Source organism: Dendropsophus ebraccatus, chromosome 4 (assembly GCF_027789765.1).
Source record: "Dendropsophus ebraccatus isolate aDenEbr1 chromosome 4, aDenEbr1.pat, whole genome shotgun sequence".
Classification (NCBI taxonomy): domain Eukaryota; kingdom Metazoa; phylum Chordata; class Amphibia; order Anura; family Hylidae; genus Dendropsophus; species Dendropsophus ebraccatus.
This window is the reverse complement of record NC_091457.1, coordinates 105,163,305-105,182,288: the sequence shown is the minus strand read 5'-3', so window position 1 is coordinate 105,182,288 and position 18,984 is coordinate 105,163,305. Positions and strand designations below refer to the sequence as shown.

General features: G+C 46.4%; 1 protein-coding gene across 2 annotated transcripts in view; it reads right to left on the bottom strand.

Moving 5' to 3' along the window:
* FBLN2 (fibulin 2) overlaps positions 1-18,712 on the bottom strand; it is a 41,591-nt gene extending 22,879 nt beyond the window's left edge. The window contains exons 1-2 of one of the 2 annotated variants that reach the window (XM_069968699.1): positions 18,485-18,712; positions 7,282-8,552 (exon numbers count right to left, since the gene is read on the bottom strand). In XM_069968699.1, the coding sequence (XP_069824800.1) occupies positions 7,282-8,503 (1,222 nt within the window). In that variant the 5' untranslated portion in view covers positions 8,504-8,552; positions 18,485-18,712. Of the gene's footprint in view, positions 1-7,281; positions 8,553-11,543; positions 11,703-18,484 lie in introns of those variants that run through there. The other variant, XM_069968700.1, reaches the window with a different exon arrangement.
* Between the last annotated feature and the right edge of the window lie 272 nt (positions 18,713-18,984).

The window sequence follows — 18,984 nt, the reverse complement described above, 5'->3', positions numbered from 1 at the left end:
TGAGTGTGTGTATGCATGTATCTGTGGCTATATATGTATATGTTAGTGAGTGTATTTTCTGTAGCTATGTATTTTTGTGTGTGTATATGTCAGTAGTGTCTGTGACAGGGGTGTATATGTGTGTATATGTCAGTAGTATCTGTGACAGTGGTGTATATGTCAGTAGTGTCTGTGACAGGGGTGTATATGTCAGTAGTATCTGTGACAGGGGTGTATATGCCAGTAGTATCTGTGACAGGGGTGTATATGTCAGTAGTATCTGTGACAGTGGTGTATATGTCAGTAGTGTCTGTGACAGGGGTGTATATGTCAGTAGTATCTGTGACAGTGGTGTATATGTCAGTAGTGTGTGACAGGTGTCTATATGTCAGTAGTATCTGTGACAGTGGTGTATATATGTGTGTATGTCAGTAGTGTCTGTAACACTGATGTATATGTGTATATATGTAAGTAATGTCTGTAACACTGGTGTATATGTGTGTGTTTGTGTATGTCGTAGTGTCTCAAGTGATTGACAGATTTGCTCCCAAAGATGTTCTGCAGCAGCTTCTATTAATGCTGGGCTCTAATAAAAGAACCCACCATTAAAAGAAAATACAGCACATATTATTTCTAGTTCAGTATTTCTTATTACACTGAGATGATTTCCCTGTGTTCAGTCTACTCATGGTGTATACATCTGCACTAGTGTAATCACACTCTAGTGTGAATGTGTGTATGCCAGTGGTGTATCTGTATATATGTTAATGGTGCCTCTGTGTGTATATATGTGCGTCATTGTGTGTGTTTGGGAGTTGGCCATAAATGGTGGGCGTACAGGATTCATGGGGCCCCATACAGTTTTTTGCTATGGGGCCATGAATCCTAGCTACGCCCCTGGATAATAGTGGGCAAGGTTGCCGCCTCGTAATATTGAAGTCCGCAAATAATGATCATTATTTGCAGCTGTTTATATTACAAGAAGGCCACCTTTCCCTCCTATGGTCCCGTAGTGGTAACATAGCCGTATACTGAAAACAGAGACCTGTAAAGTGATGTGAATAAGGACCTTCTCACTCTCATTGTTAGGGGGTGACATTTTTCTTTTGGCTATTAGTTTGTTGAGATGAAACGGTGCAGGCAACTATATTAGGGTATGTGCACACTGAGTAATTTTGACGGAAACTCCGTGGTGGAATTCTCAGTTCGCGCTCCGCCTGTGTCACAGACTCCATTCTATGCACGGGCGGATTCTGCCCCCCGTCCAAAGAATGAACTTGATCATTCTTTGGACGGATGAAAGAATCCGCCTAGAATGGAGTCTATGACACGGGCGAAGTCCGCGAGCGGGCGCAAGCTGAGAGTTCCACGATGCAGTTTCTGTCAAAATGACTCAGTGTGCACATACCCTTAGTCTGGAGATGGGGATAAGATGTGTCCAAATATGTGGTAAAAAGGGTAAAAACACACTGCAGAAATCTGAGGCTGTACTCTGGATTTCAGCAGTGTATTATGCTAAGGGGAAAAAATATCCCCTAAAGAGGTTGTCTTGGACAAAACAGTTGATTCAGGTGTTGCTGACACCCTGCATCCCCTTCGATTAGCTGTTTGACACTCGCACTACAATGAGAACAGAGCTAGAAGCAGTTGGCTCTGTTTCCTGTGTAACAGCTGCACTGGTGTACTGCTGCCATGGTTCCTATTCACTTCAATAGGAGCTGAGGCTGCAGTACACTGGCTACACAGGAAACAGAGCCAAATGCTTCTAGCTCCGTTCTCATTGTAATGTAGGCACCAAACAGCTGTGGATAGACTATCAGCTGTGTTATCCTGGATAACCCCTTTTACCTAGATAACCCCCACTAAGGGCATGTTCACACAGACAAAAAAAACGTGTATAACACTGTTCCAAAAACACTTCTTTTTTAGGGTGGTTTTGAGGGTTTTTGGAGCCGGTTCTTACTGCACAGACATTGTGCATGAGGTGGGGGTGAGGGGTTCAGGTTGTCATAAAGGAGACTTTATGTGGTTTTTGGTGCAGTTCCATCTAAAAAACTATGGAAAAATGCACAAAAATATCTTTAAAATAAAGCACAAATGGTTTCAGAAAACCAAATCACTTACAGGCAGGTATGTGCAAAATCTACATGCTTTTTTACATAAAAAAACACAGTTTTAGGGTACAAACACACACGGCTTATACGCTGCGTATTTACTGCTGCGAAACGCAGCGGATACGCAGAAGATTAGATCTAAATAACTGAACACAGTATCAAATCTGCTGCGTATCTGCTGTGTGTGTTTGTACCCTTACAGAGGATTGTATGGATTGGATAAAGGTATAACAAACCTTCAGGTCAGGACGGGTTTTCAGCCACTTAAAAACAAAAATGGGGGGAATTTATCATTGTGCACCCTGGTGTACGCTATGGAAAAGGTGCAGATTTTTTGTGCAAAAATGTGTGCCTTTTCCCCAATGTACGTCCCGCTCACCTTATGGGCGGGAGGGGGCACAGCACAGCAGGCGGCACAGCAAGGCGGGGAGGAGGTATGGCCTTCTCCCACGCCTGATTTATCATGATTTTTGCTTGCTAGCATGTGTAAATCATGGCAAAAATTTACCCCAGCTCCAAAGTACTGTAGGTGTAGATTTTTGCATCTTAGTAAATTCGCCAGGGTGCATTTAAGACCAGGGTACGGGTATGCAGGTCTTGATGAATGTAAGCTTTCTTCACATAGCACTGCTTAAGTTTAAAGGGGTTGTCCAGCGAAAATGTTTTTCTTTCAAATCAACTGGTGTCAGAAAGGTATATAGATTTGTAATTTACTTCTATTAAAAAATCTCCAGTCTTCCCTTACTTATTAGCTACTATATATCATGCAGGAAATGTTGTTTTATTTTCAGTCTGACACAGTGCTCTCTGCTGACATCTGTGGCCGAGACAGGAACTCTGTCTCGGTTTTCTATGAATCCCCATAGAAAACCTCTCCTGCTCTGGACAGTTCCTGTCTCAGCCAGAGATGTCAGCAGAGAGCACTGTGTCAGACTGAAAATAAAACATTTCCTTTGGGACATATAGGGGGAGATTTATTAAACGTGGTGTAAAGTGAAACTGGCTCAGTTGCTACAAGCAACCAATCAGATTCCACTTTTCATTCCTCACAGACTGTTTGGAAAATGAAAGTTGAAATCTGATTGGTTGCTATAGGCAACTGGGCCAGTCTCACTTTACACCATGTTTGATAAATCTCCCCCATAGTAGCTAATAAGTATGGGAAGACTTCAGATTTTTTAATAGAAGTAAATTACAAATCTATATAACTTTCTGACACCAGTTGATTTGAAAGAAAAGGTGTTTCGCTGGACAACCCCTTTTAGGCAGAGAGATGATGGAGCGTGACTGCTCTGTACTTGCAGTTCCAGGATTCATCATATGACTGGATTTAGTGCACTTTTACACAGAAAGATTATCTGACAGATTATCTGCCAAAGATTTGAAGCCAAAGCCAGGAATGGATTTGAAAAAAGGAGAAATCTCAGTCTTTCCTTTATGACCTGATCTCTGTTTAATGTCTGTTTCTGGTTTTGGCTTCAAATCTTTGGCAGATAATCTGTCAGATAATCTTTCTGTGTAAAAGGGCCCTTATGGTGCGTTTACACAGGCAGATTTATTTGACCAATTTTGGAAGCCAAAGTCAGGAATGGACTTGAAAAGACAGGGAATCTCATTCTTTCCTTTATGACCTGCACCCTGTTTATAGTCTGTTCCTGGCTTTGGCTTCAAAAATCTGTCAGATAAATCTCTCTGTGTAAACGCACCATTATGCTACGTTTACACGAAACGATTATCGGGCGAATTTTCACGATAACGATAGAATTCGAACGATAATCGTACATGTAAACGCGGCGAACGATCGAAAAATCGTTCATTTTGATCTTTTAACATGTTCATAAATCGTCGTTCGCAGATCGCAAAAAATTCGGCGATCGATCCGTGTAAACAGTCGTCGCGCAAAAGTCTGGCCGCCCGCAGCTCCACCCGCTGGCCGGCCCCCCGCTTGCAGCCCGGCCCCCCCCCCCCGATCGGAGCGGCGGCAGGGGGGGGGGAGGCGATCAGGGCGCTGCAGGGGGCTGCGGGCTTACGGTCGCAAAACGATTTTTCCGTACAATATATCGTACCGTCTAAACGCTGATCGTTATAAAAAAAAAATCGTTACTTCAAAATCGTTAATCGTACGTTCGGGCCAATAATCGCCTCGTGTAAACTTAGCATTAGACTCAGATGTGTTGTTCTGCAGTCAGCTGAGGGAGGACAGGATTGTGGCTTTGTAATAATTGTGTGATGAAAGTAGCGGGCCCGGTTGGACTCATGAATCTATCATTACTGCGCCGGCCGCTGCCAGGTTCACATATTTTCTGAAGATTAGGGATTATTTGTGTGTTGCGCTGGAGGTGCCGTGAATGAGAAATCATTTCGGATGGAAGTCATTATCCGTGTCATTAGTTGGCAACTTCCACTGAACCTTTTGGATCATTTTTCTGGCTTTTATTGCTCCAGTATGAGAGAAACTTAACAAAACAGAATGAAAACAAACATGACAACGGGGGAATGAAGCTTATTAAAGGGCCAGACACCCTCACAGTCCTGACCTTATAGGGTACTTTCATGCAGGACAGGTTTTCCTGTCAACTAAACCGCACCCAATCATGCCCATGCAGATTTGCCACAGCAGATATCAAGTAGGATTGTGTCACTATAAAGTGTATGAGGTTCTCCTGACACTACACCAACATAGGGGTTGGGTGTGAAGGATTTTCACTGTCAAACCCCTTTGTTTTAGGAGAGATAAGCTGTGGCCAGAACTATCTGGCTGCGGCTTACCCCTCCCCATAGAAAACACAGAAACATTCTGTCGCACCAAATATTCCTGTTTATGGAGAAGACAGGAATGATAACAGTATTGAAGGTGTACAGCCAGCTTTAGCCTCTGCCCAGCCTAAAATCACAGACAAGAAGGTAGAAAGGATATTTTTCACCTAACCTATAGTCATCTTCCCCCCAACCTGTCATGGCTGATAGTAAGGAGCAAGAGTTTGCTTTCTTCTTCCATTCCAGCAGCCTTAAAATGGCTGATAACAGGGAATCATAGTGTTACTAACCGAAAGGTATGAAAGTCAAAAGGAAGTTAATAAAGAATTAAAGCAAGTACCGTAAGTCCCCCCTTTGGCTCCCTGTCACTGCTAAGCCTTGTTGTCACATCCAGATATATAGAGGATGACACTTATACATGGCATAATAAAACATATTCCTGGACAGCATGCTCATCTATGCATTCCTCTTATCTGCATGCTCCCAGGATCCCATGCACTACACCGCTATCTATTTTGGCTTGACTGTTAATTCTGGGTCTCCAGGTTCATGAATAGAATTTTAGAACTTGGGTGAAGACTGGCACTAAGTTATCAGCATAAACTATTCGCAAGCCTTTTATGACATGTGAAAAGATGGATGACAACATTGTGGACACCATAGTGACTGTAAGGTAAAAACGATCTCACAAGAAGGTGTGTCTATGCTCATTGAATAAACATCTCCTCTTAGATAATACAATGTAATATATGAGTTATGTAGGGAATAAATATGACCTCTGCTTTATTGTAAAGCTGTGATTTTATGTCAAACAATGTAAAGAAAAGTTCTTATGGAATGTGACAGAACTTTTCCTAGAGATAAAACTGATGGAAACCACTATTGATGTTATACAGTCACATGAACAGACATGCAGTGTGCCAGATGACATAAGATGTAGGAACCGCCATCTTTCTGATACACAGATAGTGAGCAGACGGCTCTGACATTCCAGGGGGCACTTCCTTCCTGCCCTCACATAATTGGACCCCTGATAACATCACCCATCCAGCAGGGCAGCTCTGATCATGTGGGATGTTGACGTCTATGTAATTTTTATCTACAGAGATAACCATCCTGGGATCGCTCTCCTTGCGCAAATTCCACATAGAAAATTCTTCTACTGTAAAAAGATCAACCAAACTGATATTTACATAGAAAAGCATTCTGCACTAAGCAAGTCCAACGTCCCCCAGGCAATGGTGCCCACTAATCACCTGAAAGACTAAACTATTATGGTTCAGCCTTTCCTCAGTAGCCCCATGGCAAATCAGCTATACTCACTGTGATACACTAGGCACTTTTAAAGCTGCCCATGCCCATTAGAAAAATATTTTGGAAGAACTGACCATCTAATGTGTATGGGGGCCTCCCACCTGTTCTGTGGTGCTACTTTCATAAAAAAAAAATTATAATCTAGCTTGTCCTCCCCCCCCCCCCCCCCCAAGTGGCTAGATCAAGTTGGGCAAGCATTCTCATCCCTCTAGAGATGGACTCCATAGACTTTTTTTCTTATTATTCTAACAATCAACACCGGCTTTATAACAGATCAATTTTTTTTTTAAGTTACAGTAACACTTCAAGGAGCCCCTAAGGCTTGGGGTCAGTGGTAAGTAAAAAATATATGAATGACTTGTTCTCAAACAGCTTAGCTGCTACGACTAAAGTGAGCTGAGTGCTGTACTAGGTTTTCACTTGCAGCTCCTTAGATACATACTCAGAGCCCCTTTCTATAGATTGTGAGGGGTGCCAGCAGGGGCGTAACTAACACTGTAGCAGCAATAGCGGCTGCTATGGGGCCCACCACATCAGCGGGCCCCGTGGCCCGCTCCTGCAATACACTGGGCCCCCTCAGCTGTCATCATTTACAGGACCAGATGGCCTCCTGGGTTCTGCAAATGTCCCTTTCACTGCAAGCACTTCTGACAAGCGCTTGCAGTTATGGAGTCATAACTACATTTGATGGCTTAATGGTCAGTTGGCAAGGTGTGTGTGTGTGTGGGGGGGGGGGGCAATCAAAAGTTTGCTATGGGGCCCAGCCATTTCTAGTTACGCTCCTGGGTGCCAGCATGGCTTTTCAGAAAGTCCCTCAACAATTTGATCTCTGTGGACCTCCTTGCAAAAAGTGGTTTTTTGAAGCCTCAGCTTTTATATATGACATGTAAAATGGGCCTCAATGGTGCTGCTTGTGGGCAAAATGGACTGACTGAGGTTCTAAGGATCAAGATATGCAATCTATTGTTAGACTGAACCCCTCCAACCTGTACACCATTTGCAGTTTGGGAAATGGCTGGAGAGTCCCTGATGCCCTTATGCCATAGGATTTCCATGTAACTTTATCCTGTAGCTATCATAGCTGTGGTTTTCTCTCAATGTGTAAACAGCATCTTACCATCATATGGTCTTGATTGATTGAGAATGTCCTTCGGGGCCTCCTGCTCACCCAGATGAGGGAACGTAACCTGTGGCTCCATGGAGGGACTTGGGCTCCACTGAACAGATGTTGCCATTGCCTTTGCTGTTGTGGAGAAAATATTTCCTTCCTTTCCCTCTTCAGGGAAATCATCTTTATTTACGGCTGGATCCAAATCCTGTGTCGTGTTTATTTGAAGATCTATTTCCAGAGTCTTGCCCTTCTCTGTGCTGTTTTCAATTGATGAGGTTTTGGTTTCCTCCGTTGTCCTATGCAGGGTGGTTATAGTTGGGCTGGTGGTTGGCTTTATGACGTCTGGTTGGATGGTGGCCTTGGTAGTAACCCTAGCCTCAGTGGAAGACATAAGTTCTATGTCGGTGCTGCTCTCTGGGGTATAAGCCATGGTAGAAGATCGGGTAATGGGATGGGTTGAGTATTGGACTGTGGAAAATTCCACTAGATTGATAGCTTGTGTTGTGGTTGGAGAGGTGGTCACCTCCTCTTCAGTGACATCTTCATAATCCATCATGGAGTGATCCTGCAGGGCGTTTCTTTTAAAGTTATTGTTTTTTTCCACAATCTCCAGAGGGTCCTGCTCGTGGCTGTAGGGATAGTCATATTGTCTCTCTGGGTCGCTTTCAGTAGTGTCCATAAGATGGGTGTTGTTTCCTGCCTCCATGTCACAGTCAGGCACAGCATAACACATTAACTCACCCCCAGCATTGGGGCAATGGCAGAACTTACAATGCGACATGTGAAAAGTGTGTCCGGCCTCATACTTCTCTTCACCGTGGATGCAGCCTATCCTACCACACTGAATGCATCCATCTGCTGGCTGCATGATGTCAATGCAGTTTAGCGGAAGTTCAGGACATGGAATGAAATGGCAACTTATTTTTCCTCCTCCGGAAGGACATGTGCACTCCGTACTGCCAAAGTCGACAAAGTAAGACTCACCTTCGGGAACTTTCCCACCTTGAAATCCAACACTGACACAGTCATAGTACTGGTAACCTTCACATGGGCAGCCAAACTGTGCACATGATGGGCAGCAGGACCCCTCCTCTATCACCTCCAATATACAGTTTTCTAGGGGTTTGCACACAGCTCCTGAGCAGTTGGCCTGAGACAAGGAAGGATTTATGCATTGTAGAAGTAAAATGAAAAAACTTAGAAATCCCACTTGTTTAATTCTACTCATGTTGGACGCAGAGAGAATTCAAACTCATCAGAAATGATTTATAATGTACCTGACAAAACAAGACAAAGAAACATTAAAGTCAATTTCATTTGTTATACACAGTTACACAATAAAATTATATCTTCATGCAACTATGTATAGCGCCCTGGGACCAAGGGTATTGTAAAAAAATACGTAACAATAACAGCAATTGGTGCAATAGAGAGTTAAAGTGTACCTATCATTTAAAAATACTTCTGACATGTCATTGCATCGGTTGGGGTCAGGGTGCTGAGACCCCCGCCGATTGCTAGAATAAAGGGGCAGACACATTATGACATGTCAGAAGTTTTAAATGATGATACACTTTAAACACTTAGATTTATGGTACCTTGTGATCAGTGTTATGTGTACAAGGTTAGCATTCTGCAGCCCAAAATGAAATGAAAATCGGACGACAGGCACTTCAGATAAAACACTCACAATTAGTTAAATAAAAAAACTGTGTAGGGAGAGCACTGCTGATGATTTGTATTGCCCACATAAACTCCTTTAAGGACATGGAACAGAACTGAAAGCAATGATACTGCAGTGTTCCAGAGGGGGTGTGCTGCTACTGCTGTTTCTAGCATGTGTAGGTCCGTATTGATATGTGTGTATAAGCAATGAAATGAAGGTAGTAGTTTGCACCCCCACTCCTAAATGTCACTGTCCTATGCACCACCTGGTACAGCTGAAGGAAAGGTTTTTAGGAAGTTAACTGTGATCTGATGTATTTTACTGTCTATGCCACTGTCTCCAGAACTAGCCATGCTTGGCTAGTAACACCTCCAGTGAGTAACCTCCACACTGAGTAAGTAGTTTTCTTCAATTCTTCAGCTTCCTGTTAACTTGAGAGGAGTAAGCAGATAGCAGTTAGGTAAGGGCAAGTTAAAGCCGAGAAATCTGCTGCAATGTGCTTGGATTCAGTCACGCCAAATGGCTAGGTTTACCCACAAGGTTGGGTCTGCATCCTGGATTTGTGTTACTCAGTGCCCTTGGACAGCAAAGGGTGGATCGTCATAGCCATGGACGCAAGTACTATTTTGTTGCCACTCCCTCACGGTGGTTAGAGCCCATCAAGTTGTGAACCCAAGCATCTGAATAGGTCCAGCAAGTAACCCCACTGTCACCTAAGTCAAGCCTACAACAAATGACCAAAGATTTTCCCAAGTATATCTCCAGTGATTAAACCATTTCAAGCATTATTCTCCAGTATACCTGTGTTAAGCAGTGATGTTATAGTTTCCAGTGTTAGAGTGTTTTAAGCACCCAGCTCACTACGGGATGTCAGTCTCACTCTCAGGGCACATACTGTATCACTCTGGCCCCATGAAAAGAGCTGAAGGGGTACACCACTTGCCCTGCTATTACAGGTGGTACAGTACCACCTGGCTGCTTTTTATACCTAAATAATACTGCCACACCATGACCACTATCACTACAGACCCTAAAAGGGAGTGAAGTTACATTCAGTCACTCCCAAGGAGCATCTTTTCTGATCAAAGTTGTTCACTTTTCCTTTTTCCCTGTGCCCCTTAGTGTAGTTAGCCCAAAATGTGCCTCCATATATATGTACCCCTGCATAATAGTAAGGTGTGCTCTGTGGTTCTATATAGTAGTAAGGTCTCTATATATTATAGGTTCTATAGTAGCAGGTGTCTCTATGCATCCTTTCTGCAGCCCCCACATATGGTATTAGCCTCTGTGCAACCCCCATACAGTATCTCCCTCCCCCTTGCAGCCCAATATAATATCAGTATCCCCCTGCAGCCTCCACATATAATCAGTTCCCCCTTCTCTGCAGGCTGCATATAGCATGAGTTACCCCTCCCCCTACAGCCCCCATATAGTATCAGTTCCCTATTCTTTGCAAGCCACATATAGTATATAGTATTAACCCCTCCATCAACCTGCAGCCCCCATATAGTATTAGTTCCCTCTGCAGCCCCCATATAGTATTAGTTCCCCATTGCTGCTCCATATATCAGTCCCACCTCTGCCGCCCCAATATAGCATCACCCCTCTGCAGCCCCAGTATCAAATCAGTTCCCCCCATGCAGTCCCACAGAGTATCAAATACCCCCTGCAGCCCCCATGTAGTATCCATTTACCCCTTGCAGTCACCATTTAGTGTTAACCCCTCCTGCAGCCCCCAATTAATATCACTCCCCCTCCCTCATCCCCCATATAGTATCACTCCACCCCAATACCCATTCTCGTGAATCTCATGATTCCCTTATGGTTGGGGGAGCGGCCACAGCACTTGCTGAGTGCTGGTGTCCCCCTTTACTAGATGGGGTTATGTGCCCTGTGCGGCTGCACAGGTTGATCATCCCTATGGCCAGCACTGATCACACCACAAATGTTCAATATGTCCCCAGTGGTTTTCAACAACGCTTCTCCATTTTCCACCACTGGGCACATTGAGTCAGCTTTAATTGCTGCAACAAAGGCTCGGACTAGGCCACAGGGGAGCAGGGGAATCCCCAGGTGGGCCCTACCCTTTGGTGGGCCCCCAAACAGGATGTGAGCCTCCCTATCTGGCAGCTCCAGGATAACATATAATCATCCAACATATAAACATCCAACATATAAACATCCATCTGCTGCACATGCCTTTCACCTGCTCACTTAAGGCCCTATTCCACTGAGTGATTATCAGCCGTATTCGGCTGATAACGGGCGATAATCATCCCATGGAATAGAAGGCAACGATCAGCCGACATCTCAAGCATCAATTAGAAAGCCATACAGGTTCACGGACGTGGAGGACTACAGATCCAAGCCAGCCCACACACACACTAACGGTGAGCGGCCCGCTTTAATACTTTGCACTGGCATTATAAATGCACTGATAACAACGACTATGTTTTAAGGTATACAGTACTTAGCGCGGCACGGCATTTTTTATTTATATTTATTGTTTATATCTATAGTGGAGGCAGTAACCACTAGCTGTAGCTCGCAGCAGTACACATGCTAATTTTTGTGTTTATATCAGGAGCGCGATTGTTTTTACCTTTTTTATAATTATGTTGGAATAGTGGCGGCAGAGAGCGGGAAACGAGGAGCAAACGAGCGCTAATAGCGCTTGTTTGCTCCTCTTAGTCGGCCCGTTGGATAGGGGCTTTACTGCCTCTCATCATCATCATCATAAACTTTACAGCAATGGAGCAGCTTTATCAATCTGCCAGAGACAAAACACAGTCTGATTCGCCTATAGCAACCAATCACAGCTCACCTTTCATATGTTAACAAGCTCTTATAAAATTAAAGCTGAGCTTTGATTGGTTGCTATGGACAAGTTAGACTGTATAAGTTGCGCATGGCAACCAATCACAGTTCAGCTTTTATTTTATCAGAGTAATTCGAGAAACAAAAGCTGGGCTGTGATTGGTTGCTATAGGCCACATCACACCATGTTCTTAGTGTGGCCTAACCATAAGCTGTTTTCTTGGTCACAAGTGTGTTTAGTGACCTCTGCAGTAAAGTGCATTGCCAGTAATTAATGGGTTAATGCTTCAGATGTGTTTGCCTGCAGTAACCATGGCAACCGTGCACTGTGATGACAAGCGCTTATGTCATAAAGAAGGTTCCATAAAGCAATGCACCGCGCCCTGATCAGTGCCATCTTGGATGCGCCAGAGGACCTTGAGATTGACTACTTTACTGCCCCCTACCCCTTGGAGGTTCTAGCATGGGAAAGGGGATGGTCTGCTTTAGACTACCCCTTCATCAAGTCTCCATCTTTTTAAAGGAGTGGACCTGGATCTGTGAGGGAGAAGAGATACATCCGCCTAGCCATCAATAAGGTGACAGATATTGCTGCCAGATCTCACTCACATCCAGTTTATTATATTTATAGTATGGTATTACCCTCTAAGCCCAGGGGAGGGGCAATTCTCCAGCCATGGCTCCCTCAAGGTTTCCCCCACAGGGGTTTTTTCCTCGCCTGAGTGCTGGAGGGTGACTCTTCGTGAGTCGGGGGTCTGCCATTTTCAGTGTCATGTAATTTTAAATAAAATTGGGACCCTTTGACACCTGATTACAATTTGTTGTGTCTTTATTTTGCGTTCATTGGTATAACTTATTATGCTTGGGAGTTGTGGATCCATCACGTATTGCAAAATCATAAAGCTGGACATCAGCCTGCTACACAGATCTATCACCTGCACAAGTAGGATGGAGCAGTGGATAGTAGAACTCCTGCATGTATGTACATATCCCTGGACTAAAGGGGGACTTTAATCTTGAAGAAAAAACGGCATATCATAACAACATGGGCACCACCATAAATATAAATCACATATATGTTGCAGGGAAATGATAAAATCAGGGATTTGATAAAATCCCTAAGGATTTGATGTACGTATCGTGCGTGTGTGTGTACTATGTATGCAAATAGGTAATGTGCATTTCTTTATATCTTTGTATGATGTGTGTATATATTGTGCATATTTGTATGTAATATGTATGTACACGTTGGGGGAAATTTACTAAACGTCTGCCCGAGGCGTACACCAGGGAGAAGGTGTAGATTTGCCCCTTCTCCCTAGCGTACACCTCCTGTACGCCCCGCTCGCCCGATGAGCGCGCTGAGGGAGCTTGGGGGTGTGTGACAAGGTGGGGAGGAGGCGTGGCCTCCTCCCACGCCTCATTTATCATGCAAGCAGGCGTAAATCATGATCAAAATCTACACCTGCTAGAAGCAGGTGTAGATTTCATAAGCAGGGCGCAGGTTCGGGTGCCTGGCCGCTCGGATTCACTTAGAGGCATGGGTCTCTTTGTGAATCCTGCTGGGGGAAAGGGGGCAGAGTCTAATATAAGACCAGCGTACTTGTACGCCAGTCTTCTTAAATCCCCCCCGTTAAGTTCCCTTATTTGTAACTCCTCCTCCCATACCTAAACCTGCTGGGGACTTAGCGTCTTCGACTCTTTCTACCATAGAATAAAAGCATTTTCTATGCTATAGAAGCACAGACAAATATATTTAAGGTTACAAACCCACTTGGCGGGTCTGCAGCGAGTCTCCATGCTGCGTTTTTGCAGCGAGACTCGCTGCAGATCCCGGCCCTATACTTTTAATGGCAGACAAACACGCAGCAGGGATGTACATCCCTGCTGCGAGTTTGTCTGCAGCCCACCCCATTAACCCCCCGGCCGCCGGAGCTGATACTTCACCTGATCCCGGCTCCGGCGGTTCCCGATGTCTTCAGCAAGCCGGAGCGGGGACCAGGTGAAGTATATGCTCCAGCCAGCCGCCCGCAGCCCCGGCCGCCCGATCGCCCCCCCGCAGCACCGATCGCACGCCCCACCGCAGCCCCGGCCGCCCGATCGCCCCCCCCCCCCCGCAGCCCCGACCGCCCGATCGCCCCCCCCGCAGCCCCGGCCGCCCCCCCGCAGCCCCAGCCGCCCCCCCGCAGCCCCGGCCGCCCGATCGCCCCCCCCGCAGCCCCGGCCGCACGCCCCCCCGCAGCACCGATCGCACGCCCCCCCGCAGCACCGATCGCACGCCCACCCGCAGCACCGATCGCACGCCCACCCGATCGAGCGGCCGGGGCTGCAGGGGGGCGTGTAAGCGATCGGTGCTGCAGGGGGGCGTGCGATCGGTGCTGCGGGGGGGGGGCGATCGGGCGGCCGGGGCTGCGGGGGGCGTGTAAGCGATCGGTGCTGCGGGGGGGCGTGCGATCGGTGCTGCGGGGGGGCGATCGGGCGGCCGGGGCTGCGGGGGGCGATCGGATGGCCGGGGCTGCGGGGGGGGGGCGGCCTGGGCTGCGGGGGGGCGATCGGGCGGCCGGGGCTGCGGGGGGGGCATGCGATCGGGCGGACGGGGCTGCGACCGGGCGGCCGGGAGTGCGGGGGGGGGATCGGGCGGCCGGGGCTGCGGGCGGCTGGCTGGAGCATATACCTCACCTGGTCCCCGCTCTGGCTTGCTGAAGACATCGGGAACCGCCGGAGCCGGGATCAGGTGAAGTATCAGCTCCGGCGGCCGGGGGGTTAATGGGGTGGGCTGCAGACAAACTCGCAGCAGGGCGATCGGGCGGCCGGTGCTGCGGGGGGGCGTGCGATCGGTGCTGCGGGGGGGCGATCGGGCGGCCGGGGCTGCGGGGGGGCGTGTAAGCGATCGGTGCTGCGGGGGGGGCGTGCGATCGGTGCTGCGGGGGGGGCGATCGGGCGGCTGGGGCTGCGGGGGGGGGGGGCGATCGGGCGGCCGGGGCTGCGGGGGGGCGGCCGGGGCTGCGGGGGGGGCGATCGGGCGGCCGGGGCTGGGGGGGGCGATCGGACGGCCGGGGCTGCGGGGGGGGCGGCCTGGGCTGCGGGGGGGCGATCGGGCGGCCGGGCCTGCGGGGGGGGCGTGCGATCGGGCGGACGGGGCTGCGACCGGGCGGCCGGGGCTGCGGGGGGTTGATCGGGCGGCCGGGGCTGCGGGTGGCTGGCTGGAGCATATACCTCACCTGGTCCCCGCTCTGGCTTGCTGAAGACATCGGGAACCGCCGGAGCCGGGATCAGGTGAAGTATCAGCTCCGGCGGCCAGGAGGGTTAATGGGGTGGGCTGCAGACAAACTCGCAGCAGGGATGTACATCCCTGCTGCGTGTTTGTCTGCCATTAAAAGTATAGGGCCGGGATCTGCAGCGAGTCTCGCTGCAAAAACGCAGCATGGAGACTCGCTGCAGACCCGCCAAGTGGGTTTGTACCCTTAGGTACCATGTGTCTTCTTGACCTAACAACATTTAACAGTGTCAGCAGTTTGGAACATGAATTACAGCTGATAGATTCCCTAAAGGAGAAGTCTTGTGAAACTAACAAATGAGAGGCAGGCAGTATTGTGTGTGAAGATAATAAAGTATACTTACCAGTCCATGTGCCCCATAGCACTGCTCTCGGGTCTCTCACAGCTGCTGGAAGTAATTTTCCCCAGGTTCAGTGTACATTTTAGCCCTGGCTCCTCCAGCTGCAATGTCACGGAGCGGCTGATGGATTGCCTGCTCAGCCAGTCAGTGACTGCAGTGGTGTCCCGTCCTAGTCACTGATTGGGTGATCCATCAGCCCAGTATGTGACGTTGCAGCTGGAGGAGCTGCAGGAGGCCTGCGTCTGTTGGATATCGTTAAGGAATCGCTATGAGGGCACGGGGACAGGTCAGTATACTTTCGTTATTAGGTTTCCGCACCCCCCTGGCTGCCTCAGATTTGTTAGTTTCATGACACTTTAAAGAAAATTAAGTGGCACGCTATGCTGTTTGCATAGAAAGACGGACAAGTTACTAGCAGTGAGCGAGCATCGCTGGTCACATACACAGCTCTGTGCAAGGTCACTATAGTCATGTGAAAGGTTTGACAATGGTTATATCTGGTATATGTAGGGTGGGCCCCTAGGATTAAATTCCCTGGTGGGCCCAAGGTACCCCAGTCCGACACTGCTGCAACATGCTGATGAATTCTAGCCTTCAATTCCAACACCCATGCAAGTACGTCACTGTAGACTTGGTTCTTCAAGAAACCCCATAACTACAAATCACACAGGGTAAGTTCATAAGGAAGCCATGCTTTTAGGAAATAAAAACTGATTACCCGTGCATCATCCTCAGTTAATGCAAATAGTACCTTTACTGCTACAGCACCACCTGCAGGCAACTTTTTGTTATAAATTTTTTATCCAATAAATGGCGAGTGCGTCACCTGAAATGCCAGTTGTCTGATTTTCATCAAATTTGGAGCCCTCCTTGTTCATCAAATTCTAGAGCCCTCCTGGTTCTGCTATATTGTTTAAACAATTATTAGTTTCCGATGCCATAATACATAATCCCTATTGGCCTGTGGTATATAAATTGCCAAGTCATATATTTAATACATGATCCCTGATGATCATTGATGTATACAGTAGCCCTAGTCTAATGGTATACAGTTCATACATCTCTAGACAAAATGTATACCCCCTTAAGAAGAATTCATATAATACTATAGAGAGAATCTATTATTATCTAAAATAATATTTCTATCCATAATGCATAGGGAGCCAGTGTGTTGTATAAATGTATGAAGTCATATTGGGTACAAGGACCCATTAGTACACTTGGCACCTTACAGCTATTGTTTATACAGTTAGCTGTATCAGTGTATCCAAAACATAATTCACATTGGCCAGCGCCATACTTAGTAGCCCAAACTGAATAATATATGCAGTGATAAGTCATATGTTCAATACATGACCTTTGGTGGCCAGTGGTATACACAGACAGTCATCCCAAGCCTAAAATATTTGATCATAATTCAGATGGTCAATGCATGATCCCTAGTGGCTAGTGGTCTGTACCATACCCGCAGTCTTAGGCTGGGTTCACACTACGTAAGTTTCCGGCCGTAGCGCGTTCCGTGAATAAGCGGCCGGAAACTTACGTAGTTTGCGTACAATGTAAAGTATAAGATCTACGGCCGCACAGTTCACACTACGTACGAACTTACGCCCGGACCGTATGCGGCGCCGTAAAAAATGAACCAGACCATTGTTTCGGGACGGAAATGCTGTAACTTACGCCCGTAGCGTTACATGCGGTCCCGTACGCAGTGGTGGTTTCTTCATTTTGAAAGCTTTTTGTGCCGATCCAAAAGGTTCTGTGGGGTGTCCGGGGCTAGGCGAAGATTTCCAAGTAAAAGACCGCTGTCAGATCGCTACGAAGAGCGCTCAGGAAGCGTAAGTACACTACGGGCGTAAGTTTGCGGTCCGTACGTATCCGGCCGCAACTTGCGTAAAGTCCCGGAGTTTCATACAGATATGTCCGGCCGCGGAAAATATGCGGCCGGACATATACGTAGTGTGAACATAGCCTTATAGTATAAACAAATATAATCATATATTTAATACATGATCCCTGGTGGTCTGTGATATATATAGTACCCCTGTTTAATACCATAGACAATGAAGAGTAAAGCATTCAATGCATGATCCCTGATGGCCAGTGGTCTTTACTGTAGCCTTGGTCTTATAGTATAAACAATGATGAGTTGTATATTCTATGCATGACCCCTGGTGACCAGTGGTATATACAATCAGTAATTCTCAGCCTAATAAAATATATGGTAATAATTCAGGTAGTCAATGCACAATGCAATGTAGCTCAAGTCTGGTATATACAATCATAACTCATGTATTCTATATGTGACCCCTGGTGGCCAGTGGTATATATAGAGCATATGTAGTATATATAGTATATATAGTAGTATATTCAGAGCACAATCCCTACTGCCTCATGCTCCTTCCCTGGTATAGTATATACCACTTGCGTACAATGTAGTGTGCCAAGCGACTCTCTGGTAACCCAGCAAAAGTAACCTATAATCTTTTCATTCTGGGAGCCATTATATTACATGAGGATGTATGAATGCCAGCAGACTGCTCCCATATTCCAGGGGATCATTACATAGGCACTTTAAGAATACCCACTGGAAATGCAGCAGAGCTGAATTTGTAATGCAGCCAATTCTTTTGGTTACTTTACCTGCTCTCTATGTAACATAATTAATGAGTTATTGTGATATCATCATCCTTTGTGACAGCATCCTCAGCTGTGTTACATCTGTATACATCACTATTATTCCCATGCACACCAGCTTGTATTTTTCCAAGACAGTACAGCTCCACATAAAGTAAACACGTATTTACTTTTTTAATACAATATATAAACCCCTATATAAGCAGATGTAGAAGAATTGTTTAAGATTTTGCTGCCCTAGCTAACTTTACAGATACATTGCACTATGAGTTGTGCAAAATGACAAACTCAGCTCTGCTGCATCTATCTGTGTGCTATTGGTTAGATGAAGCATGTGTAACCAGTGACCAGTGTTCTCTCCTGCAATTTCTGTCTATAAACTATAATTCACTGCACACATTGTAGTTACCAGCAGAATTAAGTCCAGCGACTGCAGACAACGCCAAATGTTTCCAGTTAGGTTTCACCAACCTGAAAATTGTCCCTGATTTCTTCCTCCTCACAGACGATCCTTGGTAGAAGCTGCTTTTCTGTGGAGACACAACATTTTAGACTTTTCCAGAGGAAAGAAAAAAGTGAAGGAGAAGGGGGACTGTGCTGTAATCTGAGCCCTCCACTCCCATATGTGGATGATAAAGGCCATTTACATTGCCCCCCCAGCCCCAGGATCTGAAAAGGAATAACTTGGATTTTCAGTTCTTTGTGTTACATTTAGGTATTATTTACTCTTTATTAGTTCAAGCCTTACTGATGATTGTGACATTTCTGGCAAACTATTTTTTTATGACTTCTAAAATTGTAGGGATTGTAATGCTGTTTGTGTTCTGCTGAGCTGGTTACATAAAGTTACTCTCTGGGGGTTCTAAGAAAATATCAGTGTTCCTGAACCCCAGGCAGAACAATCTGTCTCAGAACTGTGGGACCCATGCTATTTATTTTAGTTGGGCCCTGGAAAAAAATTTAACTCTTGG